This window comes from Nomascus leucogenys, chromosome 16 (genome assembly GCF_006542625.1).
Source record: "Nomascus leucogenys isolate Asia chromosome 16, Asia_NLE_v1, whole genome shotgun sequence".
NCBI classification, from domain to species: Eukaryota; Metazoa; Chordata; class Mammalia; order Primates; family Hylobatidae; genus Nomascus; species Nomascus leucogenys.
In genome coordinates, this window is record NC_044396.1 from 27,454,068 (window position 1) to 27,480,840 (window position 26,773).

At 42.3% G+C, this 26,773-nt stretch overlaps 1 protein-coding gene across 3 annotated transcripts in view; it reads left to right on the top strand.

The window, feature by feature from the left end:
- The first annotated feature begins 6,545 nt into the window (after positions 1 to 6,545).
- Positions 6,546 to 26,773, top strand: part of TPD52 (tumor protein D52) — a 135,577-nt gene continuing 115,349 nt past the window's right edge. For all 3 annotated transcript variants that reach the window (XM_030795403.1, XM_003269476.4, XM_003269477.4), the window contains exon 1: positions 6,546 to 6,774. In XM_030795403.1, coding sequence (XP_030651263.1) covers positions 6,756 to 6,774 — 19 coding nt within the window. In that variant the 5' untranslated portion in view covers positions 6,546 to 6,755. The remainder of the gene's footprint in view (positions 6,775 to 26,773) is intronic.

The window sequence follows — 26,773 nt, forward strand, 5'->3', positions numbered from 1 at the left end:
TTTCACAGTATGTGCCTGGCTGTTTGCATCCTGAGAACCAAGCAGAGCAAGGCTGGAGAAACAGCATTCATGATGTGAACTGCTAATGAATTTTTCTGCCTGTATTAGGAAATCCTCAGCCTCAAATGTACTTAGTCTTCTAGTAAAGAGATTGTCAAATTTCCTTTTCCAGAGAAGCCACTTTAGTATTCTTTGCAGAATAGGGAAGGGGATGTTACCCAACTTCTTCTTAAGTAAACTTTCAACCAATCCTCTTGTTTTGAGCCTCACTTTCTTTCTACATCCACAGATATCTGATGCCAAGTCCTGAGGTTTTTGGAAATGCTGCAATGGAAATTAGGTTCTTCTTGGCTTTCCCCACCGCCAGTTAGCATTTGGCCTTCTCAGATTCACAAGATCAATTATCATTACGTAGACACTCACATTCTCTTTGTCCTTGTGAGTTTATCTCTTTACTGTAATTTTAGCAGCATAGGGAGGAAGTAGGAATGAATCTATGTTGAGAATTTACAAGAACCTCTTAATTTTTTACTTCAGAAGGGTGAGCTTTATGGTACATGAGTTAAATCTCAATGAAAAACATTTTAAAAATAAATAAGGCTGCATGCTGTGGTTCATGTCTGTAGTCCCAGCTACTCAGGAGGCTGAAATGAGAGGACGGCATGAGCCCAGGAGGTTGGGGCTGCAGTGAGCTATGATCTTGCCACTGTATTCAGCCTGGGCAACAGCTGAGACCATGTCTCAATCAATCAATAAAAATGTGTCTGATATGCCATCTTTATCCTAAAGTATGACTCCACAGTTTAGAGACAAGGACAGTGAACCAGAGAAGCTTAAGTGAGAGGCCCAAGATAGTGATGTTTTCTTTTCTTTCTTCTTTTCTTTTCTTTTTTTTTTTTCTTTGAGGCAGAGTATTGCTCTGTTGCCCACACTGAGTGCAGTGGTGCAATCTTGACTCACCGTAGCTTCAACCTCTCGGGGTCAAGCAATTCTTCTGCCTCAGCCTCCTGAGTAGCTGGGACTACAGGCACATACCACCATGTTTGGCTAATTTTTGACTTTTTGGTAGAGACGAGGAGGTCTTACTAAGTTGCTCAGGCTGGTCTCAAACTCCTGGACTCACGCAATCCTCCCACCTCAGCCTCCCAAAGTGCTGGGATAACAGGTCTGAGTCACCACACTCAGCTCCATATGATGTTTTTGTTTTGTTTTTGTTTTTGAGACAGAGTCTCACTCCATCGCCCAGGCTGGAGTGCAGTGGTGCCATTTCTGCTCACTGCAACCTCAGCCTCCCGAGTTCAAGCTGTTCTTGTGCCTCAGCCTTCCAAGTAGCTAGGATTACAGGCATGTGCCACCACCACTCCTGGCTAATTTTTGTATTTTAGTCGCCATGTTGGCCAGCCTAGTCTTGAACTCCTGACCCCCAATGATCCTCTCTCCTTGGCCTCCCAAACTGCTGGGATTATAGATATGAGACACTGCGCCTGGCCAGATAGTTTTAAGTGATGGTTTAGATAAATCCACTCCAGAGTTTTCAGTTGTTTCTGGCCTTGCAGAGTTATGTTTTGGTGACAGTGGCACAGAATTTGGCTCTTCATCAAAGACCCTGGGCACTTGCCATTCTGGCCTACACCATTTCTGCCAGAGGACCATTGGCATTCTGGAAAACTAGCTATCTTTGCAGGGGTGAAATGGTTTGTAAGACACTGAGTTGAACACCAGTGTAAAAATTTAGAGATATTGTTAATCATTTAATTGTTAAATATACATATGTCTAATGCATTTTATACCCTGGAGTAATCTTAGAGAGAGATGAAAAGATTAGAACGGTGATGGTGGAGACTCCAGGAGAAAAGGGACAATGGCTCTCCCAGCACTCCCTTCCCTACCCAGTTCCCATATGTAATTTGATAAACACACAGAATCCAGAGTGGCTTAAAAACATACAAGAAAGATTAAGTGTCTATGGCTTTTCTTAATGTAGCCAAAATCAATAGTGTGAGATCATTTCCTGTTAATGTTTAGGTATTTACGTGTCCAACCTCCATTAGTGTTAAGTACTCTTTCCTGCCAATACCTGTTTCTACACATTTTTAAAAGTTGTTTATTTCATATTCACAGTCAGTCTCTTACATGGCTAAGAGAATACAGTAAGATGGCTATTCAATTATCTTAAGCAAAAAAAATTCACTACCTGACATTAAATCAATTTTTCTCCAAAACTTGTTCTTGATTTCTTGGGCCTCTTAACCTTCATCCCTTTGTTTACTACCATGATTCAAGCAGGAAGAGTCTATCTTTCTCATGGATGATGACATAATTTTCAAAATTGTGGTATCATATGCCTTCATTTTTTTGAACAATCAGAGAGCCAGAACTACCCTTTGACATAGGTAGGATAGTCAGATTTAGCAAATAGAAATATAAGACACCTTGCTAAGAATTTAAGATAAATAATAAATTTTATTTTAGTATAAGTATGTTGCAAATATCGTAGGGTATACTTTTTTGGTTTTTTTTTTGAGACGAAGTCTTGATCTGTCACTCAGGCTGGAGTGCGGTGGTGCAATCTTGGCTCACTGCAAACTCCACCTCCCGAGTTCAAGTGATTCACCTGCCTCAGCCTCCTGAGTAGCTGGGATTATAGGCATGTGCCACCACACCCAACTAATTTTTTGTATTTTTAGTAGAGACAGGGGTTGATCACGCTGGCCAGGCTGGTCTCGAACTCCTGACCTCAAGTGATCCACCTGCCTTGGCCTCCTAAAGCGCTGGGATTACAGGGGTGAGCCACCACTCCTGGCCAGGGATATACTTACACTAAAAAATTACTTGCCATTTATCTGAAATTCAAATTGAACTGGGTGTCCTTTTATCTTATCTGGCAGCAACCCTAGACCCAGGCTACCTGAAGCCTCTCCACTGGGTGCCCTGGGCCCCAGAGACGTCCCACTTTTGTTCTCCTTGATGAGCAGTCCCTAGCATCAAATATCTACCCCCTCTTTATCTACTGTGCAGCTGATACCTATAACTACAGAATCTCTTGCCTAAACTGGCCAACATCTGTTGTCAAGGCCTTTGGCTTCTCTCCGAGGACAGTCCTTTTGAGTGCAACCCTAGAATGGAGGTATCGCCGAGGCTCGGCTGATGGGAAAGGGTGGATAGAGATGGGATATGTCCTAAGGCATCCACGCACAAGGGAGTGGCCCAGCCCGGTGCAGGACAGAGTCAAAGTGAAAGGACAGAGCCAGAAGAGAAAGCCAGGGCCTCCATTTGTATCCTTGCCCCAGGCCCCACAAATGTGAGGGGTAAGACTACAGAAAGCATCCCACTTGCCACACATTCTGTGTGATTTCTGCTGGCTATCGGTCAAGGAAGATACATACAAGGGCAGAGTATAGAGTTTTTCCACTTACATAACTCAGTTTCTATCTATCCTTTTCAATACCTTCATTTGCTTAAATGCATTTGTTTTGGGGGAAGTTTAAAATTTCTTGTAAAAATTTCACCAACAAATGAGTATTTTGAAAAAAGAAACTTAAAAAAAATCCATGTTCCCATCAACAATAATAACACCACAAAGTAAATCTGGTGTTTCTTTCCTGTTCTGAGCCTTTTAAATGTGGTTCAGCTCAATGCACCCAGGTGCTGTTTAAGTGCTAGCCATTCTCCAGAGATTCCTTAGAGTGCTAAAACATAAGACCTGTTCATTTCAGAAGTAACACAGCATAAATTGTAAGCACAGATTCTGTCAGAAGAAAACAAATGAAGTAGGAAGACACAAGAGAAAAGCAGGCTTTTGTAGAAATATCATGTAGTAGGAAGATGTAAGAGAAAAGCAGGCTTTTGTGGAAATATCATGTACTAGGATATTTATAGTATGAACAGTGCTCATTTAACCTCAAAGAGAAAATTAAGTTAATCTATCTCTAAGGCTCAGGATTGCATGTATCCACCTATGTGGGTGCATGCCAGAGTGCATTTTCTACATGGCACATTCTATCAGTTGGGATTGCATTTGGCTCCATCTAACAGAAAGCCAACTATAGTGGCCTTATAAAGTCAGGCATGTATTTTTTTCCTGTAAGAATCAGGTCTCTGATGCCATGGATTCTTGGGTTCTTTCTGCCATCCTTGGCTTGCAAATTTCTTCCTTGTGTTTGCAAAATGGCTATTGCCCCTCTAAGCAGGAATGGGAAGGGTGAAGGGCCAAGTAATGCTGCCAAGTCTGTCTTCTTTTTAAATGCTTTCTTGGAGATTCCAACTAGTACAGTTTGCTCACATCTCATTGGATATTAATGAGAGAGCCCCACCTCCAGCTGCAAGGCAGTTCAACGTGCCCAGTGTTTCAGCTGGGCACATTGCCACTCCAAACAATATTTAGGTTATCTTAGGAAGGAAAACAGGAAAGCTGTTTATCAGGTAGGCTATTAGCCATCTGTGCTGCATGTGAACTACTCTATAAGCTCTTCAAAAGACAAGACTTTTTTTCCTTTCAGCATACATAACAAGTTCATCACTATATAGTAAGTTAAACAGATACAAACAGAATAAATATTTGTAATGGACACTCATGTTCAAGTGCTATTTATTTGTACACAAATTAGTACATTGAGAGATTGTCTCTCCAGATGTTTATCTCTATACAGTAGATCTCAGCCTCAGCTAGTCAAAAATTCTTTACCACATACAGAATTTTCTGCTGATGCCAAAATTTACCTTTATGTTACATTAAAATTTTTTTAAAAAAATCATATTGCACCTTTTTGGGCTCAAGCAATCCTCCTGCTTTAGTCTCCTGAGTAGCTGGGTTTACAGGCAAACACCACCATGGCTGGTTTAAAATTACAATATTTATTAATTGCATGGTAGAATTAAAGGATGCAGAAAAGACCAAAATAGTCTTTGCCCACCTGGAACTTTTTTTTTTTTTTGAGATGGAGTCTCGCTGTGTTACCCAGGCTGGAGTGCAGTGGCATGATCTTGGTTCACTGCAACCTCCGCCTCCCGGGTTCACGCCATTCTCCTGCCTCAGCCTCCCGAGTAGCTGGGACTACAGGCGCCTGCCACCACACCAGGCTAATTTTTTGTATTTTTAGTAGAGACGGGATTTCACCATGTTAGCCAGAATGGTCTTGATCTCCTGACCTCGTGATCCGCCTACCTCGGCCTCCCAAAGTGCTGGGATTACAGGCGTGAGCCACCGCGCCCGACAATTTTTGTATTTTTAGTAGACACAAGGTTTCACCATGTTGGCCAGGCTGGTCTCAAAACTCCTGACCTCAAGTGATCCACCCACCTTGGCCTCCCAGAGTGCTGGGATTACAGGCGTGAGCCACCGTGCCAGTCCTGTTTTTTGATTTTTTTAATAGGCCATTTTAAGGACTTTACCACCTGGAGCTTGTAATCTAATAGGACTGTGAAACATACACTGGTAGCATCCTGGCACCAGTGCTGGGGTGAGTGCCACAGGAGAGGAGCCTAGTGCAGTGAGAGTAGAAGGACTCAAAGAGAAGATATCACACCTGGTTGAATGACACAGTAAACGTCACCAGAAGACACTGGAAGATGCAGGCTGGAGAGAGCTACACTTTACATACAGCGCGACAGTATAGAGATATTAATAGCATGGAGTCACTTCAGGTAACTACAAGTAATTTTAAAACATCTGAATAAGTGCTTCTTTGTTGTCTGTGGAGTGCTACACAATGCTTCGGGCTAAACGTCAAGCAACACAGAAAAGAAGTCTCACTTCCTTTGTAGCCTCAGATGGCTTATGAAATTGAGACACCACCTGAAGACCACGACCCATACAATCAAAGTGACTTCATGGAAGACGAGTAACTGCAAAACCCTGTGAAAACAGATTGTTAACGCTACTAATGAAAAGAACTGGATTGTTACAGGAACCTCAAACTGTCCTTTGATCAACGGACATGACGCCTCAACACGCATTTTCCAAAGATCTCTGCTGATAATTCTGACCTTCGGTTAATTTAATTAATTTCATTTGATTTAATTCATTTGAGTGTTGTCCTCAGTCCTGCACTCAAAACAGGTTTTTATTATATGAAAATCTTCCTAGCTTGTCACCTAAAAAATCCGCATTCTATGGAAAATACTATATAATTTTTCAAGAGATTCTTTGTAATTTTCACCTATGCTGGTTTATGACCTAGTTAGAGAAGACATCATAGGGCATTATTTAGGTAATAAAATACAGAGAAAAAAGAGCCACTGGCATTTCTAAATAACGTTCCTGTGTTTTCTACTGTAACTATAGGAAAGTAGGTGTTCGCAGATGCAGAGAAAGGGCATCTCCAAGGCCCTGGAGGAAACTTTTGATTTTATAAACAACTTGATGGTGGAAGGCAAACGCCATCCCGGTTCCCAAGCAGGCTCCACGCAGCCTCCATGGCCGAGTCCATCTCCTCGCCGTCCTCTTCCCTCCTCCCGGCCGACTTCCAGCCGGTGCGGGAGTCCGGGCGCGCCCGGCCCTCCTAGCGCTGCGCCGCCCGCGCCGACGTGGCGGAGCGCACAGGTCGGCGGGGTCAGGTGGTTGGGTGACGCCCCGGGAAAGCGCTCCCGGCCGAGGGCGGGCGGCGCCGCCGCGCCCGACGCCTCTGGGGGTGGGGACTTCGCGGGAGTCGCCGGCGGAGGCGAGGAGGAGCTCAGCGCGGCGCGGCGGGCGATCCGAGCCAGGACGGGCTGCAGGCGGGGGTGGTGCAGAGGACGCGAGGCGGCGGGCTGGAGACATGGACCGCGGCGAGCAAGGTGAGGGCGCGGACCCAGCGCGCTTAGGCTCGGGCTTTGGCTCGGGCATGGGCTTGGGCTTGGGCTCGGGCTCGAGGCAGGGCTGCGCGCGGCCCGGCGCCGGAGCAGGTGCCGAGCCTCCTGGGCCGGCGCCGCAAGTTGCATCTCCCGGATCCGGATCTGGCATCCTGGGGCCCTGGAAGGAACGGCTCTGGCGGGGGCAGATGGGACTGCATGTGTGAGTGAGTGGAGTGTGCATGTGCTGTCTGAGTGTGCGTGTGTGGGGGAGAGGGAGAGAAGGTTCTGGGAGGTGGCGAAGGGGCTAGCGTCAGGGGCTGGCGGCCGCGATGCGCTTTGGGTGGAAAGCCGCGTGAAGGGAGCACGGCGCAGCCAGCTCGTGTTAAGTGACTGGAACCAGGACAGAGGACAGTGGGTCGTTCTCGTCCCTCCAGGTGGGAAACCCCCCTCTCCCTCATAAATTAAGACTTTCTGCCTTCTTCTAAGTTCAGGTGGTTAGGATTTTTGGTGGCATATGAGCCGATAGGGGGTTTGGGAGGCAGATATTTATCATACTAGGAACCCCCAAATTGTGGAGTGGTGTCTGTGGGTTTGAGGGAAGAGAGCTTTTCGTAGGAAGGCTGAAATCCCACAACACAAAACCTTCAGTCTAATTTACCATAGCGTTGGGTGCACTTGTTTCTGAAAACAGCTCAAGTGAAACTGCCCCCAAATAGAGCAATAGTAGGGCATGGTTTTCAGATTTAAATATTGTTTCATCCTAGAGATCTGTGCTGATCATAAGCCAGTGACTGTACGCAGATGTGTGTGGCACGCTTTTAAAAAGATACATAAATGCTGAAAAAAGAAAACAAGGTAGGTAATCTTGGGAAGTGAGGATAGGAATCACTCCTGTTTTGAGCCCTAACGTAAATTTTCATGTATTGCTTATTTTCCTCCAGTATGTGCTGTCACGTGTGCATTTTTATGTAAATCAAACCATATTCCAAATGTACTATCTTGTACTTTATTTTTTTGAGACTCCGGTTTTTTTTTTTTTTTTTTTTGAGTCTCCGTCTGTAGCCCAGGCGGGAGTGCAGTGGTGGGATCTCAGCTCACTGCAACCTCCGCCTCCCGGGTTCAAGCGATTCTCCTGCTTCAGCCTCCCAAGTAGCTGAGATTACAGGCGTGCGCCACCACAGCCCGGCTCATTCTGTATTTTTAGTAGAGACGGAGGTTTCTCCATGTTGACCAGGCTGGTCTCGAAGTCCTGACCTCAGGCGATCCACCCGCCGCGGCCTCCCAAAGTGCTGGGATTACAGGTGTGAGCCACTGGGCCAGGCCTATACTTTACTTTCGTTTACTTGTAAGATAGACCCTTTGGAGCCTTTCAACTCTTTTGTCGCTCCCCTTCAGATTAATTTCACACTTAACACAAGTGCTTATAAACATTGCATACAATATGCTTTATATGTATTACCTATGTATATATATATTATGCATTACCTGTATAACGCATATATACACATACACATTGTTATCTAAATTTTAAGCTTCTTGAGGTTAGAAACATATTTCATCTTTGATTGTCCTTAGTTGGGTAACATGATGACTTGCACATAGTAGACATGCAAATATTTGAGTTAGAAAGCTTGTCACATGTCTTGTATATATTGTTAGCCGGCTTAGGGGCCACCACGTAAGTCAGCATTATGTCTCTCTGGCTTTCAATGGGGGCGACGCAGGACGGGGGAGACATGACGACAAACATGCCCATGTGTATTTGTAAAATAATCTGTTTTACACTGTCGTTTGACATAATGATGTTTTTAGAATAACTATGTTTGGTACTTGCCAAAGTAAATTAAATGGCTGTGTTTTACTTACGTGAGTGGAGTAACTAGTTTTAATAGTGTTTGTGTTCTAGCTTGGGTGGTAAGAATCACAGTCATTGGTAGCACTGCAGTATTCCAACTTTTTGTGTAGTTTTCATAGGACTAGTTTAAGTGTCTAATTCTAAGACATTTTTTTTTTTTCAAATCTTTAGCTTGTAAGATGAGTCTTTTCCTGTCTATAATTTTCCCATATTTTCTTTGGTTGAGGTGGAGGACTCTGCTCAGAATGAAAGAAGAGGCACTGCCTTGGGAGGGTCAGTTCATTTACTCCGAAGCTTTGCTGTGTTAGAACAACGTGGCCAAGGCTGGGTGCGGTGGCTCACGCCTGTAATCCGAGCACTTTGGGAAGCTGAGGCAGGCAGATCACTTGAGGCCAGGAGTTCGACCCCTGTCCAACAAGGTGGAACCCTGTCTCTACTAAAAATACAAAAATTAGCAGGGCGCGGTGGCACCGGCCTGTAGTCCCAGCTATTCAGAAGGCTGAGGCAGGAGAATCACTTAAAACCGGGAGGCAGAGGTTGCAGTGAGCTTAGATCAAACCACTGCACTCCAGCCTGGGCGACAGAGTGAGACTCTATCTCAAAAAACAAACAAACGAAAAACAAACCCACCTGGCCGTTCCTTACTCTTGCTTCCATCTGCCTACCTGCCTTTTCATCTTTATGTTACCAGTGCACGCAGTAGGTGCTTAGAAATGTGTGTTGACTGCCGAAGATGACCGAGGAAAGTGTCCAAGAGCAGGCCCCAGACATGGTTACCTCTGTGTCCCTCCAAATCCGTCTCTTGTTTCCCACTTTCTCCTGTTCTGTTTTCCCTCTCTATTCTCAAGAAGCAGAACTTAGCCAGAGAAAGTTGCTGATAAGGCAGTGCTGGGCTTGAAGAGTAAGTTTACATGGAAGATCTTTGAACTAGTAGAGTGGATGACTCAGTCTTAAATGAATCTGGAGCAAGACTCCTGCCTTAAACTGGAAAAGGCAGAACCTGGGATTTTAAACCTGTGTTCACTAGCAAACTGTGTTGGCTGAAATAAGGTTTATCAAACTCTGTGATTGTCTCCTGAATTGTGATTTTGACAACATATTTAAAACCAAAGCAGAAAATTTTAGGATTTGTTGAACTTTTAATAGTCTTTAATGTACGTGGAGTTTTCTTAAATTTGTCCCTCAGAAAATCCCTAATGAAACTCTAGTTGCAAAATTAAATGCCCTACCTCTTTTTTTTTTTTTTTTTTTTGAGACGGAATCTCGCTCTGTCGCCCAGGCTGGAGGGCAGTGGCGCAATCTCGGCTCACTGCAAGCTCCGCCTCCCGGGTTCACGCCATTCTCCTGCCTCAGCCTCTCTGAGTAGCTGGGACTACAGGCGCCCGCCACCACGCCCGGCTAATTTTTTGTATTTTTAGTAGAGACGAGGTTTCACCATGGTCTCGATCTCCTGACCTCGATCCGCCCGCCTCGGCCTCCCAAAGTGCTGGGATTACAAGTGTGAGCCACCGTGCCTGGCCCCTAATTCTTGTCTTACATGCATTTATCTATTGAAAATGCCTCTTTCAACCTTCAGTTATCAAAAAATCTATTCTTGCTACTGATTGTACTTAACAGAGCTGTAAAGTTTTAAAATAAACACTGAGTTTTCCTTATGTTTTCAACCACGAATATTCTAATGCTCTGTAGTATCAGGCCCAGATTCTGTTGTTTTTCTACTTTCTCTCATACCTAGGGCTTGAATACAATACTCTACTTACAGTGAGAGTTCAGTGAACATCAAATGATTTAAAATACGTTAAATTGCATAATGCCTCTCAAGAGTTTCCAAGCATTAAGCTCAGCGCAGCACATTTACTGTGTGTGGTATTTCCTACTTTGATAGAGCAGTGCTGCTAACTAGAGCATACATTGTGTAGAAAACCCTCCTGACTATCTTTTATGGAGCTGAATAAATATGTATACTTGAGTGCTCTCATGTTAGTCATAACCTTTAGTTTAGCACTGTTATATAGAAGTGACAGTCACCTAGCCCACTACATTATACTAGTTTGAATTTAAACAAAGCAAAACAACTTTATAATTTTAAGGGGAAGAGGAATGGTTCCTGAGGCCAAAAAACTAGAGAGGAAAGGCTTCAAAAAAAGAATAACACAATAATATGTCACTATCATTTTAACATTGTAATTGTGCCTTAGAAATAAATAACAGAAATGTGGGGTATAATTTATTTAAAAATAAAGCAAATGTAGAGAATAATGGATAACAATTTTGAGGGTCTACTCGCAAGTCTCTGGGTGTGACCCCCCCCACCCAGGCTGTTAATTTATTTGGTCAACAGTTTCTTGATTTCCATATGGTGCTGATGTCTTTGTTAGCTCTTCTTCACTTCCTGCATTTATTTTTATGTGGCAGGCTGCCCAGTCCCTAGGGGAAAAGCTGAGTGGTAGGAGGGGTTGTGATCTTTTAGCAAGATTTCAAAACAGAATAATGTATGCATGTAATAAAAACAAATACACTTACTCACAGTGCAAAACCAAAAAGAACACCCAAATCCCTGGAACTTCTGTGCTACTAAGACTTTTGTTGTAGGCTAAGATTATTTTCCTTTTGGGGTTAATTATTTCTGCTTTAATTATTGACTGTTGTGAAATCTCTCTTCTGAGACATTCCCAAATTTTATTTAAACTAGTGAGTACCAGCTGTACTGAAACCATAATTTTAGCCATGTATTTTTATTAGAAAAATGTTTCCAAGGGATTAAGGAATTTTAATATTTAGTGGAAGTTTTAAAAAAGTTAAAATGTAAAAATGCCTTTTGGAACCTAAGAATGGTTGTCTATTTTAGGAAAATCAGAAATATTGATGGAGAAAAAAGAAAATTACCCATAATCCTACGCTGAGAATGAGAAATCATAGTTAGCATATTAATTTATACCTGTTCATGTATCTATAAACAAATCACAATTTTATTATTTTTTTTTTGACGGTGTCTTACTCTGCCACCCAGGCTGGAGTGCAGTGGTGTGATCTCGGCTCACTGCAACCTCTGCCTCCCAGGTTCAAGCAGTTCTCCTGTCTCAGCCTCCCAAGTAGCTGGGACTACAGGCGCACTCCACTACACCCAGCTAATTTTTTTGTATTTTTAGTAGAGATGGGGTTTCACCATATTGGTCAGGCTGGTCTCGAACTCCTGACCTCAGGTGATCTGCCCTCATTGGCCTCCCAAAGTGCTGGGATTACAGGCGTGAGCCACCGTGCCCGGCCAACAAATCACAAAATTTCTTACTGAATATTGCATTTTATAACTTGCCCTTTTAAAAAAACCCTAAGAGTATTTAAAAAATACACTTTAATGGCCGGACGTGGTGGCTCATGCCTATAATCTCAGCACTTTGGGAGGCCGAGGCGGGCGGATCACCGGAGGTCGGGAGTTCGAGACCAGCCTGACCAACATGGAGAAACCCTGTCTCTACTAAAAATACAAAATTAGCCGAGCGTGGTGGCATATGCCTGTAATCCCAGCTACTAGGGAGGCTGAGGCAGGAGAATCGCTTGAACCTGGGAGGCGGAGATTGCAATGAGTCTCTCTCTGTTGCCCAGGCTGGAGTGCAATGGCACCAGTTTGGCTCACTGCAACCTCCACCTCCTGGGTTCAAGTGATTCTCCTGCCTCAGCCTCCTGAATAGCTGTGACTATAGCGTGTGCCTCCATGCCATAATTTTTCTATTTTTGTAGAGATGGGTTTCATCATGTAGTCCAGGCTGGTCTCGAACTCCTGGCCTCAAGTGATCCTCCCGCCTCAGCCTCCCAAAGTGCTGAGATTACAGGTGTGAGCCACTGCATCTGGCCTAGAGCAGCTCCATTTTTAATAGCCATTTGTATGTATTTATTTATAGATGTAACATTTTATATACTGTTATAGACAATATTTAACTTGTTCCCTGTTGATGGACATTTACATTTTGCCTTGTAGGGGAGGAAAAATTTCTCCCTACCCTTTTAGGGTTTCTGGCGAGGCCTAGGAATTAAACCAACATGAGATAAATTAACAGGAGAAAAACATGCAAATTTGATTTAGTGCTTTTTACGTATTACATACCTTTTATCCTCGCAAGAGGAACGAAGACTCAAGGAAGTGGCTTGGCCTGATTGATTATATACTAAGTCAAAAAAAGTGGCAGTTGTGGAAAAGTAACTAGGAAGGTAAGGTTTAGTTTAGCAAGGTTTCTTTATGCAGATTTCTTTGGGCTTGGACTTCCTGTGATAAGAATGTTTCTTTCTTCCTGGTAAAGGGAGGACATCTTTCATACGGGAGCTTCATCTTCTGCTTTCAGGAAAAAGAGAGGAGGTTTGGGTGCCCTTCTTACACCTGCTGTTTTTCAAGTGCCTTTAGCCCAAAATAATCAGCATGCTAAAGTGGAATGTTTTGGGATGCTGTGTCCTGAACTCCTTCACCCTGAAATTTTGCTGTTAAAACAAAGCTGCAGCAAATGTATGTGTATGCAAGTCATTCCATAAAAATGCCAGTGTGTCTGTAGGAAGAATTCTTAGAAGAATGTGGCTGTTCAATTCTGATAGTGCCAAATTCTGCTCCATAGAAGTGGTGCCAGTTATACTTCCACCAGCATGTGTGAGCGTTTGCCTTCCCTTGCCATGTGGCCAGGATGTTGCCACACTTTTCCATCGTTGCTTGTCTTATAGGGGAAAAATGGTTTCTCAGTATATGTCTTACTATATGTATTTAATATAAAGGTAGTTTACTTCTTTTGATATGTTTACAATCTACATTGCATTTTCTGTGAAATATCTGGCCATATCTTTTGCCAATTTTTCTATTGTGTTTTATAGAATGTAGCCCCTGTTTGTGAGATGAGTTGTTAATATTGTTTTTCTAGTTTGTCATACCTTTTTTGACTTTATAGTGATTTTTTTTAACCAAGAAGAAATACTAATAGCTCTTTGTTTTTTGTTTTTTGTGTTTTGTTTTTTTGAGACAGTGTCTTCCTCTGCCACCCAGGCTGGAGTGCTGGAGTGCAGTGGCATGATCTCTGCTCACTGCAACCTCTGCCTCCGAGGCTCGAGCAGTTCTTCTTGTTCAGCCTCCCAAGTAGCTGGGATTACAGGTGCGTGCCAGCATGCCTGGCTAATTTTTGTATTTTTTAGTAGAGATGGGGTTTTGCCATGTTGGCCAGGCTGGTCTCGAACTCGTGGCCTCAAGTGATCTGCCTACCTTGGCGTCCCAAACTGCTGGGATTACAGGGGTGGTCCACCATACTCAGCCTAACTAATGGCTCTTTTCATTTATGGATTCTAGCTTTTGAATCATTTTTAGAAATGCCTTCCTCACTTTGAGTTTATGCTTTTATGGTTTTATTTTTTACGTTTAAATCTTTCCTCAATCTGGAGTTTGTTTTGATAATGAGATGTAAGGTATAAATCTTAACACCTCCACCTCCAATTGGCCACCCAACTGCCTCATTGACTAATGGCTTCTTCCTCTATTGATTTGAAATACCACTGTTGTCATGTACTAAATTCTTACATTCTTTTCTTTTCTCTTTATCTGTATGTTCATTGCCAGCAGCTAAACCTAGTTTAAGTTATTGTAGCTTCATAAAATGTAAAAATGTCTGGAAGGGCTAGTTTGCTCTGATTACTCTATTTTTTTTTTTCTGTCAGTTTTTTTCTAGGTATTCTTGCCAGACTATTTCCAAATGAACATTAGAATCAACTTATCTAGGTGAAAATTCAACAAAAATCATGCTAGCAGATCTTTTTCTCCTTCTCTCTCCTCCCCCCTTTCCCCTTTCTGTCTGTCTGTCTCTCTCTCTCTCTCTCTCAGTTAGAATTTGGTCTGTTTCTTTATTCAATACCCCAATATATGTTCATTAGGGTTATACTGTATACACTACACATACAGTTTTGTTTTTTGTTTTGGGTGTTATTTGATAATAAGAATTTTACCACATCATTAAAAAAAGTTTCCCCAAACTATAATTTCTGATGATTGCACTCTTCCACTATTCAAATGTTTATTTAACTCTTTCTCTCCTGGAGTAGGGTTACATTCCATTTTAGCTATGATACTGCTTTAAGAGAAATTGTTTTAAGATAAATTTCCATAGACAGGTCAAAGGATGTGAATATATTTAAGCCTTTTGATGCCTGTTAATGAATCTCATTCTGGAAAACATAACTATCATTGCCCTCTTTTTCTCATGGTAAAAAAAATACGTAACAAAATTTACCATCTTAATCGTTTTTAAATGTACAGTACGATAGTGTTAAGTGTATGTACCTTGTTCTGCAACAGATCTCTGAAACTTTTTCATTTTTCAAAATGGAAACTCTGTACTCATTGAACAACAGCTTCCCAACTTCCCCATTCCTCCATCCTCTACTCCTGGTAACAATCATAGAACTGTGATTTTATGAGTTTGACCACTTTAGATACCTCATATAAGTGGAATCATGCAGTATTTGTCTTCTTGTGATGCTTATTTTACTTAGCATGATATCGGGGCTCATGCATGTGTAGCACGTGACCCAATTTCCTTCTTAAGGCTGAATAATATTCCATTGTATGTATGTACTACATTTTCTTTATTATTTATCTATCAATGGAAATTAAGGTTGCTTCCACATCTTGGCTATTGTGAATAATGCTGTAATGAACATGAGTGTGCAAATATTTCTTTGAGAGCCTGAGTTCACTTCTTTTAGAAATATACCCAGAGATGGGATTGCTGGATCATATGGTAATTCTGTTTTAATTTTTCCAGAACCTCCATACTGTTTTCCATAATAGCTTTACCAATTTACATTTGCACCAACAGTACGCAAGGATTCCAGTTTCTCTCCATCTTTATCAACACTTATTATTTCCCGTTTTTTTGTTTGTTTGTTTGTTTGGTTTTGTTGTGTTGTGTTTTGAGACACAGTCTCACTCTGTCACCCAGGCTGGAGTGCAGTGGCTCAATCATAGCTTACCATAACCTTGAACTCCTGGGCTCAAGTGATCCTCCTGCCTCAGACTCCCAAGTGCTGGACTTACAGGTGTTGAGCCACTGTGCCAGGCTGTTTTGCCTGTTTTTGATCAGATTAGTTGTTGAGTTGTAGGACTTTTTTATATATATGTTCTAGATATTAACCCTTTATTGGATGTTTGGTTTGCAAATATTTTCTCTTATTACGCAAATTGCCTTTTTATTGTCTTTTTTATTCTTTTTTCTCTTTAAGAGACTTGAGTCTTTCTCTGTTGTCCAGACTGGAGTGCAGTGATGCAATTCTAGCTCACTGTAGCCTTGAACTCCTGGGCTCAAGGAGTCCTTCTGCCTCAGTCTCTCTAGTCATTTCCTTAAAAAAAAAAAAGAAATTACAGAGCTTATAGGCTTCAATTTGTCTGTTTCCTAGAGAGGTTATAGATGTTATTATCCATTTGTATTTCCCTCTAGAGATTGTTACTTATCTACTTTAGGATTTTAGTATGTCTTGCCTTCTCATTGTTCTCTGCCACCTTCCCTCCATGGCAAGTATTTACTTTTTCTATTTTGCTTATCATTTTGGTTATGTTAGATCTTTCAATGTTATTTTTATTAGCTAAATACAGTATTAGGAGCAAATATTTTCCAGGTGACATTTTGGGGGTAATTTGCATGGCTTTGTGTGGCTTTCAGTACTTCCTTCTTTGTGTCTTTTCTGTTTAGACACTTGTAATTGGTACTAAAAATAGTGATTTCAGACAGGCTATTAGTTTACATGCCTTGGCTCATAAGCATGGTGAGTGTGTTTTATGTTACAGCTATACAAATGTAAATGTCAGTTTTAAAAATTATTTAAGGCCGGGCGCGGTGGCTCACACTTGTAATCCCAGCACTTTGGGAGGCTGAAGTGGGCAGATCACTTGAGGTCAGGAGTTCGAGGCTAGCCTGGCCAACATAGTGAAACCCTGTCTCTACAAAAAATATAAAATTAGCCGGGCGTGGTGGTGCACGTCTGTAGTCCCAGCTACTCAGGAGGCTGAGGCAAGAGAATCGCTTGAACCCAGGAGGCGGAGATTGCAGTGAGCCAAGATCGCGCCACTGCACTCCAGCCTGGGTGACAGAGCGAGACTCCGTCTCAAAAAAAAAAAAAGAAAAAAAATATATATATAAAATGTGTTCTTGATAAAGTTTTGGATTGGGAACTTATTAACAGGATGAAATTTCACCCATTGTATCCTTAGTTTATTTGGAGGGATTGTGGTGTGGAAAAGGAGCTTATGGTCCAATCAGGAGGGTTTAAGAAATAAAGATGATAGTTTATCCAACCCACTAGAATCTGTACTTGGCTAGAGATAGTGTCACTAGAATAGGAGACTGCCTTACATTTTATTCCCAGCTTGCAGTTCAAGTAGGTATGTAGTAGGAACTCCATAAATATTTCTCATATTGCACATAGATCAATCAAAAAGACTTCTAGCATTAATAGAGTCAGATGGGTTTGGATAGAAAAGACTAAGAATTAAACAAGGAACATGGTTTGGCAGGGAGATAGGAATATATGTTCTAAATATGCTTATAGTCTTACATATAATCACTGAAAATCTGTCTGTGAATAAAAGCTAAATTGGTACTTTGCTCCTAAGGCATGTATGTAAGAATGTGTGTGTATACATAGGTAGAAGAGACAGTGTTGGTTAAATTTTTGTTCTTGAAAGGATATTGGATATAGTGCTCAATAAATACTTCATAAACACATTTTCAATGCTGTTCTATTGAAGTTAGTTATTTACTTCTTTTTTCTTTTTTTTTTCTTTTTGAGACAGAGTCTTGCTCTGTTGCCCAGGCTGGAGTGCAGTGGTGTGATCCAGGCTCACTGCAACCTCTGCCTCCTGGGCTCAAGTGATTCTCGTGCCTCAGCCTCCCAAGTAGCTGGGACTACAGGCATGCACCACCACGCCTGGCTATTTTTTTTTTTTTTTTGTATTTTTAGTAGAGATGGGGTTTTGCCACGTTGCCCAGGCTGGTCTCGAACTCCTGAGCTCAGGCTATCCACCCGCCTTGGCCTCCCAAAGTGCTAGAATTATGGGCATGAGCCGCTGCTCATGCCCAGCCAGTTATTTACTTCTAATGCATTCTGAGCCTAGGAGACATGGATGGTCTTAGCACATTTTAGTAGTAGTTTTTAAAAAACACATTTGAGAAGGGCAAGGAGTATGTTCACAGTAGTGGAAAGTGCTTGCTACTAGTAAACCAGAACAAAAATTCTGTAAAGAGGGAAAAATGCAAACATTTTGCCTGCCTGAGACATTTAGCAAATGGATGATTAATCTTCCATTTCAGTATGGAAGTTGTAATATTCCGTATGGAAGTTGGAATATTAAGTATGGAATATTATTTTATGAGAACCCAGAATGATAATGATGATGATGATACCACACGGCCTTCAAGAACTCTTACTAATTTTCTACATATTATCTTGTTTCAGTCTTTCAATGCTGCAGGAAGGTAGGACTGGTACATTTTCATTTTATATATGAGGAAACATAATCTGAATGGTCACGACTTCTCCACATGTACTCTGCTGGATGTGGAGAGCTCTACAAAAGCTTCGTTCCAAATCTGTTGTCTCTAAGAGAATAATCTGGAGTCCAAGAAAAATTTAAACTACATTTTTTTTTTTCTTGAGATGAGGTCTTGCTCTGTCACCCAGGCTGGAGTGCAGTGTTGCAATCATGGCTCACTGCAGCCCTGACCTTGTGGGCTCAAGCAATCTTCTGACCTAAGCCTACTGAGTAGCTGGGACCACAGGCACACACTACCATGCCTGGCTAATTTTTTTACTGTTTGTAAAGGCGAGGTCTTACTATGTTGCCCAGACTGGTCTCGAACCCCTGGGCTCACGTGATCCTCCTCCCTCGGCCTACCAAAGTGCTGGGATAACAGGTATGAGCCACTGCCTGGCCTAAACTACGTTTTCTAATCAGTTTATAGGGCTAGGAACATCTCATACTTTTTAAAGAAATGTTTTCTTTCCAAATAACGGAAACAAAATTGGAATCTGAAGTAACACAGCTTCAGCTTTGCATTACAATTACTTAAGTTTTCCAGCTGGGGTTTTACTGGGTCATTTTTAGTAATACGACTACTGTGGTTGTTTTCTGTATGTCAGGTTCTGTCTAAATGCTTTTCGTGTTTCATTTTTGAAAAATTTCACAACATACCCTGTGAGCAGATGCTAATAGTATCCCTGCATTACAAATGAAACAGGGCATGAAGGGACAGAGTAATAACTTTTTCAGGGGCACACAGCTTGGCGCAGACAGATCTGGGATTTTGATCTGTGACGTCTGGCTAGAGAGTACATGTCCTTACCCAGCTACATAAAAGTTGCAGACAATCTTCCTTTTCCTTGCAAAGGTGTTGTCCAAAAGCACAGTACACCTGTGGTAGGAACCATGGAAAGGAGCACCAAGCAGTGTATCTATACCAGAGTCTGGCCTGTGTGTCTGATCTTATGCGTCAGAATTAATTGTAAATTAGTTCAGAATACTGAACCTGAAGTCATACTGAGGTTCAAAATTTGGCTTCATCATTTTCTGGTTGTGAGACATTGGATAAGTCACTAAACTTCTCTGAGGCTGATATCTCACATATGCGTGAAAATTAGGTACAAATCTGTTACTAGTACTGGTGCTCAATAGATACTGATTTTTGAAACTGAATATTAGATATTTCTGTAAAATGCTAACTCAGTGGTTCCCGGTTTAACCGAAACATTTTGTTTCTTTAGAAACAAGTGTGATATTGGACATAGTGCTCAATAAGTACTTCATAAACACATTTTCGATGCTGTTCTATTGAGGTTAGTTATTTACTTCTTTTTTTTTTGAGACAGAGTTTCGCTCTGTTGCCCAGCCTGGAGTGCAGTGGTGTGATTAGGCTATGAGCCTGCTCTCAGGCTCATAGGCCATTCTGAAGAAACAAACATACAACTAGGCTGCTGTAGTAGTGTGGGTGTTGTGAGAGGTTTATAACCCTGGCTGAGGAGGAAGTGAGCAACCCTGGCTGGGGTCTTCAGAAAAGAATTCCCAAAGTAGGTGACCTTTGAACTTGGACTTGAAAGCTGCTATTGACTGAATGTTTGCATCTCCCCCACCCCCATTATCCACCACTCTGGCAGTGGTAGACTGCTGAAAGATTTGGGTTCCATGGATGGGGGTGTGGGGTGGAGTTGAGGAGAATTGGGGTGGGGTTGAAGAGGAGTGGGGTGGGGAGGAGGAGAATGGGAGGGCTGGTACAATGGATTCCAGGCCTGCCGGAATGGGGGAGTGGTAAAGGGAAGGCAACCGGAAAGGGAGACTGCTCTTTGGAGAAGTCATGGGTGTTTTAAAGGGAAATTTGGATTAAGTGATGGGAATTTGCTTGGCTATTTCCAAGCAAATATTCCCAAGCAAACAGACTATAGATATTAAATTTGAATGTTGTTTTTAGTTCCTCAGTAGAGAGGATGAGTAGTTTGGCATTTGTGTGTGTTTGTAAAATGAGGGCAGAAACTAGAGGCAAGGGAGAATAACTGGATTTGCTATGCCTGTGGATGCCACTGGTTTTAGTTAAGATGCTTTTAATGCAAAATGTATTTTAATAGTGATATTGTAGAGTTTGACCTTCAAGAAGCTCAAGTCTGTAAGCAATAATTCACTTTAATGTGTAAGAGCCTTGCAGAGAATAAGAACATATTAAATATTTGCAGAATGAAAGTATTATACTTTCCCTGGGTGGTATGATAGCCAGAGAAGCAGTTTAGTCTAGAGGTGACATTTGGGTGAAATTGTAGTAACGCTGTGATTTTAGAATTTTAACTAGTGATTTCTAAGGGCCAACCTGAAGCTTGTTTTCATCGTGGAGTGTCTTGGCTATGGGACTGATTTGTGCAGCTTCTAGATTTGTTAACTATTCTCGCCCAGGTTTTTTTTGAGAAATGATTTTCATTCCAGAACAGCAGTTCCTCGACCTGAGAGTCAGTCAGTGCTTTTCTTCAGGTCGTTGTTGAGTGGGAAACCTATCGGCCAAGGCTGCCTCTCCTGGTGACTTTATAGTGGATTGACACTGCTGATTGTGTCAGGGATTCAATGAAAATCCTGACTGATGGTAAAGAGGGCATGGCAGATTTCTCTTGGTTTAGGAGTTTTATTTTTCCCAGCATTACCATCCTTTCCCAAACTTATTTCCTTTTTTTTTTTAAGCCTTCAAGAGGGGCCTCTGGTTCCAGGAACCCTGTCTTCCCCTTGGTTGGGCTCTGGCTGGGGCTGTGGTCACTGCAGATGACATTCTCTTGACTGGATTATTAATTTCATGATGATGACTATAGACATTAAATTTGAAAAGTAGTGAAGTCTGATGAGGCAACCAGTTTTTCAAAGTGCACTTTGTGAATTCCCTCCAATCCAAAGTGGAGCGGGAACCTCAAATCACTGGTTAGACTTGGTATTATTAAATAATCAGCTCCATTTTGGCAAAGAGCAGTCTCCCTTTCTGGTTGCCTTCCCTTTACCATTCCCCCATTCCTGCAGGCCTGGAATCCATTGTACCAGCCCTCCCATTCTCCTCCACCCCACCCCACTCCTCTTCAACCTGACCCCAATTCTCTTCTACTCTACCCCAATCCACGGAGCCCAAATCTCTCAGCATTATCCACCACTGCTTCTTATCACCAAATCCAGTATCTACTCTTCCCTCTCAACCTACTTGGCATCCCCACAGCACTTGAAAGTCCAACACTCCATTTCTTAATTAGTACCTTCCTTTCCCCCTGAGATGTTCACATTCCATGCTCATTTCTCCTATTCTTTTTCCTGGACCGTCTAAACAGCTTAATAGCTTCAAATATCACACGTCCTCGGGTCTCCTAAACCTTGATATCCTGCCCAGCTCTTTCTCTTAGAAATCCATATGTCACTCCTGAATCTACCCACATCGACATCCCACAAGAACTTGGTGATGGTTTTAAAACATGTTCACACATTCGTTGATACTCCTTCCTCCAAAAGGTGTTCTGATTCCCCTCTTCTTGAATATGGGCTGGCCTTTGTGACACATTTCTAGCTAGTAGAATGAGACAGAAGTGACACCATGTGGTTTCTAAAGCTAGGCCATAAAAAGCCACACAGCTTGTACCTGCCTCTCTTGGAACTGCTGCCTTGAGAACCCTGAGCGAACATGTAAGAAGCCTGGGCACCCTGAGGCTGCATGCTGGAGGCCAGGCAGACAGAGGCAGGGGCCAGGAAACCTCAGTTGCTAGGTCTTCCTGGTGTCAATAGCCCCTTATGTGAGCAGGTGCACCTTCAGATGCCCCCAGCCTCAGTCTTCAAGTCCCCCCAGCTGAGGCTGAGTGGAGCAGAGAATAGCTGTCCCCACCAAGCCATGCCCAAACTGCAGTACTGTGACCGTAACAAATGCTGTTGTTTAAAACCACTAAGTTCTGGGGTGGCTTGTTACGCAGCATTGGATAACTGGAACAGACCTTAAATACTATGTACCCCCCAAACAAATGCATCATCTCCATCCCTTCATCTGTTCTTCTTTCTATATTTTCTTTTCTTTTTTTTTCCTTTTTTTTTGAGATGGAGTTTTGCTCTTGTTGTCCGGGCTGGAGTGCAATGGCACGATCTTGGCTCACCGCAACCTCCGCCTCCTGGGTTCAAGCGTTTCTCCTGCCTCAGCCTCCTGAGCCACTGGGATTACAGGCACACGCCACCATGCCTGGCTAATTTTGTATTTTTAGTAGAGACGGAGTTTCTCCATCTTGGTCAGGCTGATCTCAAACTCCCAATCTCAAGTGATCTGCCCACCTTGGCCTCTCAAAGTGCTGAGATTACAGGCATGAGCCACCGTGCCTGGCCCTTTCCATATTTTCTATCTCAGTAACTTGTCCATTCAATCTGAAAGATTTTCTCTACTCTTCCTTTTCCTCAGATGCCTCGAGTCCCCCTCCACTGCTCAACATCTGACTATTCCAACCCTGAGCCTTGCAGAAATCCAGCACCCACACCCCATGACACCCCCTACCTGGTTTGAGGATTCATAAATGCCTTTTTGCCCTGTTATACCTCTTCATTCTTATACATGCTGAATCTTCTTTGTAATTTCTTTCCTTACCATTCTCTTTATTCTCTCACCACCTCAAATCACTGGAATAGGGAGGCCCAAGGAGAGGGAGAGAGAGATGGAGGAACGGCCAGTCAGTGGAGCAATCAGAACACACACAACATTTATTGATTAAATTTGCTGTTTTGTACAAGCATGGTTTATGGTGCACCAAAACAATTACAGTAGTAACATCAGGCCTGGAGCAGTTGTTTATGCCTGTAATCCCAGCTACTTGGGAGGCTGAGGCAGGAGGATTGCTTGAGCCCGGGAAGCAGAGGTGTCAGTGAGCCAAGACTGCCACTGCACTCCAGCCTGGGTGACTGGTGACTGAGTGAAACCTTGTCTCAAAAAAAAACCAAAAAAAAAAACAACCAACCGACCAACCAAACAAAACAACCCCAAAAAACAATTATAATAGTAGCCTCAAAGGTCTCTCACCACAGATCATCATATACATAATTTATGTATGATTTATGTCTTATATTACATTTTTTTCTGCAGGAATAATAGAAAAAAAACCCTGAAATGGATTTCCTACTTTGTTTATTTATTAGTTAATTTCATTCTACTTCAAAGCTAATTTAGGTGTTTTGTGTGTGTGTGTGTGTGTGTGTGTGTGTGTGTGATGATTCAAAGCATAGAAGAAACATTTTGAATTATTGAGAATTTAAAAAATCATACTTCATTAGTGTAGCTATTTGAGTTTCTCTGTATGAATTTTGGGCCAAGGAGAAACATATAGAAGCCACAGCAGCTTTCCCTTTTCTTGATTCAAAGGGTCATAATTTAAAAACTTATTAGAAGATGAAGAGGACATTTGATTTTTTGTTCTCACTTAAAGGGAGAGGGAAGTAAGCAGTGAGTCAATTGCAATTCAAATCTGGTGCCATCCCAGGACATAGACCTCTGTCATATTGTCACGTCCACCTTGGGCCTTGCGCACATTGGCCACCAGGGAGGGTTCGACTCCAGAGAGCCTCACCTGTGTCTAGAGCTTGGGGAGGCTGCGGGCTGGGCCTGCCTCTTCCACAGGAGTCCTAGGAGCCCTCCTGATACTCCCCATGGGGGACAACAGGGCCCCTTGCTTCTCTGTCTCTCTTGCTTCTCCTGACCAAGTTGCCTGCCCACCCAGTCACCCTTTAGCTTTTGACGATCATATTATTTTTTAGAATTTTAAAGGTGTGTTCATTTTCCCACCAACGCTCCTACTTCATAGCCTTATTTTGTGCAGTGAACAAAAGAAGATGTGATTGTGTCCTTCACAGTGGGGCAGGTTCTGCTCCTCCTTTTTGTAGAGGTTGGAAAAGGTGAGTGAAAGGATGCAGAGGGAGAGATGGGGATGGTTTGGGCCTTTCTGCTGTTGAAGAGTTTGAAATTCTTAGTTCTTTTCAACCACTTCTATGTGGAAAGAAAGGTATTTTATTTGACAGTGATACTAACATTGAAGGAATGTTTCCTAGGGCCTGGCTCCCGCCAAGCACCTACGGGCAGCAAATGCCCTATTTGTCCCTCACATCAGCCCTAGGCAGATGTATTTTCCCTTTTCCTGTTTTACTGATGAGGGAGCTTAAAGTTTAGGGACATTAAGGACCTCCCCAAGATCATAGAGTTTATCACCAATATTTTACTGCCTCTCCATAATATAGAGAGCTCTTATCTTAAATGAATTGGTTACAGATGTAAATTTGCCAAAATGGAGGTGATTTATTTAATAATACCAAGTCTCAAATGTTGGGGGTTTTAGCTTTGAATTATTGAGTTAACCTCTAGTAGAATGTTATGATGCCAGTGTAGCCAAAAAAGAAAAGAGAAAAAGTCTTGCTTTTGTTGATTTTTAAAAGTGCCTGGGACCTAGGAGGGGAAAAGGCAATGATGAGATGTGGAAAGTGCTGGAAAGGAGGCATTCTGCTCACCCTTGTCCAGCCTTCTTGAGGGATCATTGCTCCCTTTGAGGAAATAGTTTTTCCTACCAAGGCAATACACTCTGCTTATTCCAAGGGAAGTCAATGGACAGCTCACTGTGCGGGCCCCATGTCTTGGAAGCAACTGTGGTGCCATTAACTTCCTTCAGTTCCTGGAGCATTGCAGTCAAAGCAGCTGTACTTAATGTAGTTCGTTTTTTCCTGCGCTTGAAGTAATTCTTTATCATTTTTTGCATAAGTTATACATAACCTTAGTGGAGAAACCTGTGAAAGCATAGAAGTAAGACATTTCTTTGTAATAAAATCCTAGTAACCTCAGCACTCTCCTCCCACATTTGTTAATGCCTAAGAGTCTTCTTTTATTTAATATACATATAAATTCAGGGTCAAATATGCTATCAGAAACATAAACACATTCTAATAAAGGTAAAAACTAATTTTATTCACAAATGTTTTTGTGTACCCTCCCTTTCTCCCCTCCCCTGCCCACACCCTGTCAAGTTGATATTCAGGTTCTTAATCACAAGCATTTACTTGCCACATAGGCTGTCTTTGGCAGGCCTATCAGTTTCCTCAATTCGAAGGAAACCTGAGACCTGCTTGTGCCTGGCATTTTTTTTTTTTTGAGACGAAGTCTCACGCTTTCGCCCAGGCTGGAGTGAAATGGCGCAATCTCGGCTACTACAACATCTGCCCCCGCAGATTCAAGCGATTCTCTTGCCTCAGCCTCCCGAGTAGCTGGGATTGTAGGTTTGCACCACCATGCCCTGCTAATTTTTGTATTTTTAGTAGAGACGGGGTTTCACCATGTTGACCTGGCTGGTCTCAGACTCCTGACCTCAGGTGATCTACCTGCCTTGGCCTCCCAAAGTGCTAGGATTACAGGCATGAGCCATTGCTCCCGGCCGCCTGACGTCTTTCATGTGAGAGATCTTTGGAGCTAGACACACCAGTTACTCTTTTGGATATTAAGTGGTAGTGGGTGTTTTTTGTTGTTGTTGGGAATGAGTGTTGAGGAGGAAGGGCGTTTTCATCACAGCATTTCACACCTCCTTTGGTGCTGCCATTCGAGTTTGCTTCTGCCCATGTGATTCTGTCAAGTACTATCAAGGGTTGGCCTGGCTTCTTCATCTTCCTGCTGAGGATATGGCTGGCGTCTCTCCCCCGTCAGCTCTCTACCTCTGGGTAGGAAAAGGTATTCAATATTCACCTCCTGCTCCTGGGGTGGGGGGGCATGAAAGGCAGGTCTGATCTTCTCCCTTTCTCGAGCTGTTACTGGCTATTTAGATAAGTCTGTTCTAGAAGGTGCGTCTAAAGCCTGGATGTTGCCTTTCTAGCGTTGCAGTATTCTATTTTTGAAGCAATAGAGAGGTGCAGGGCTCTTGTTTATATTGAAAGCTGCTTACCAGGAAGTACTTAGGTCTCTTATGACAAAAATCAACGTAAGTGCAATTAACATTGTCTTGCTTTTAACTTAATTTGCTTTCTAATTCATTTAGCAATGGATATATTACTAAATGACCTTGTAATATATCTTACACCTGTCAAAAGACAAAATTACAACAAATTTAGTTATAGATCTAATAGGCGTTTATTCATTATTTGGTAAGTGGGCAGCCTCCATTCTATGAAAGAGACTGAGAGCTTCCACTGGGCAATGTCAGAACAGTGCCTTTTATAAAGGAACAAAGAAACAGAACAATAGAAAAAAAAAGCTGATTGGTTAACAACAAGTTACTTCAGGTTACTTCTTTGTAAGGGTTAAAGCAGAGGAGACTTTCTTATTATGCTGATTCCGGTAGTTCGGAATCTCCTGTTTCCAGAAAAAACTCATCTTTTTTTGAGGATCTACTGCTTCTTTAAAGTTTCAATATGATTATGTGGCAGTAAGCATGAGTGACTCACTTTGATGTGGTCTGGCTTTTGGGGCCTAGTGCAGGAGCTTAGTCCAAAAACAGTGGCATCCCATAATTTTTGTTTAATATACTTTAAAAATCACTTTGGCTGTTTCTTCAAGTTTTAAGCCTATTCTTTTTAGAGGCAAAATATACTTTTGTTATTTCTCTTTCCCATTGTAATAGTCTGTTCTCACA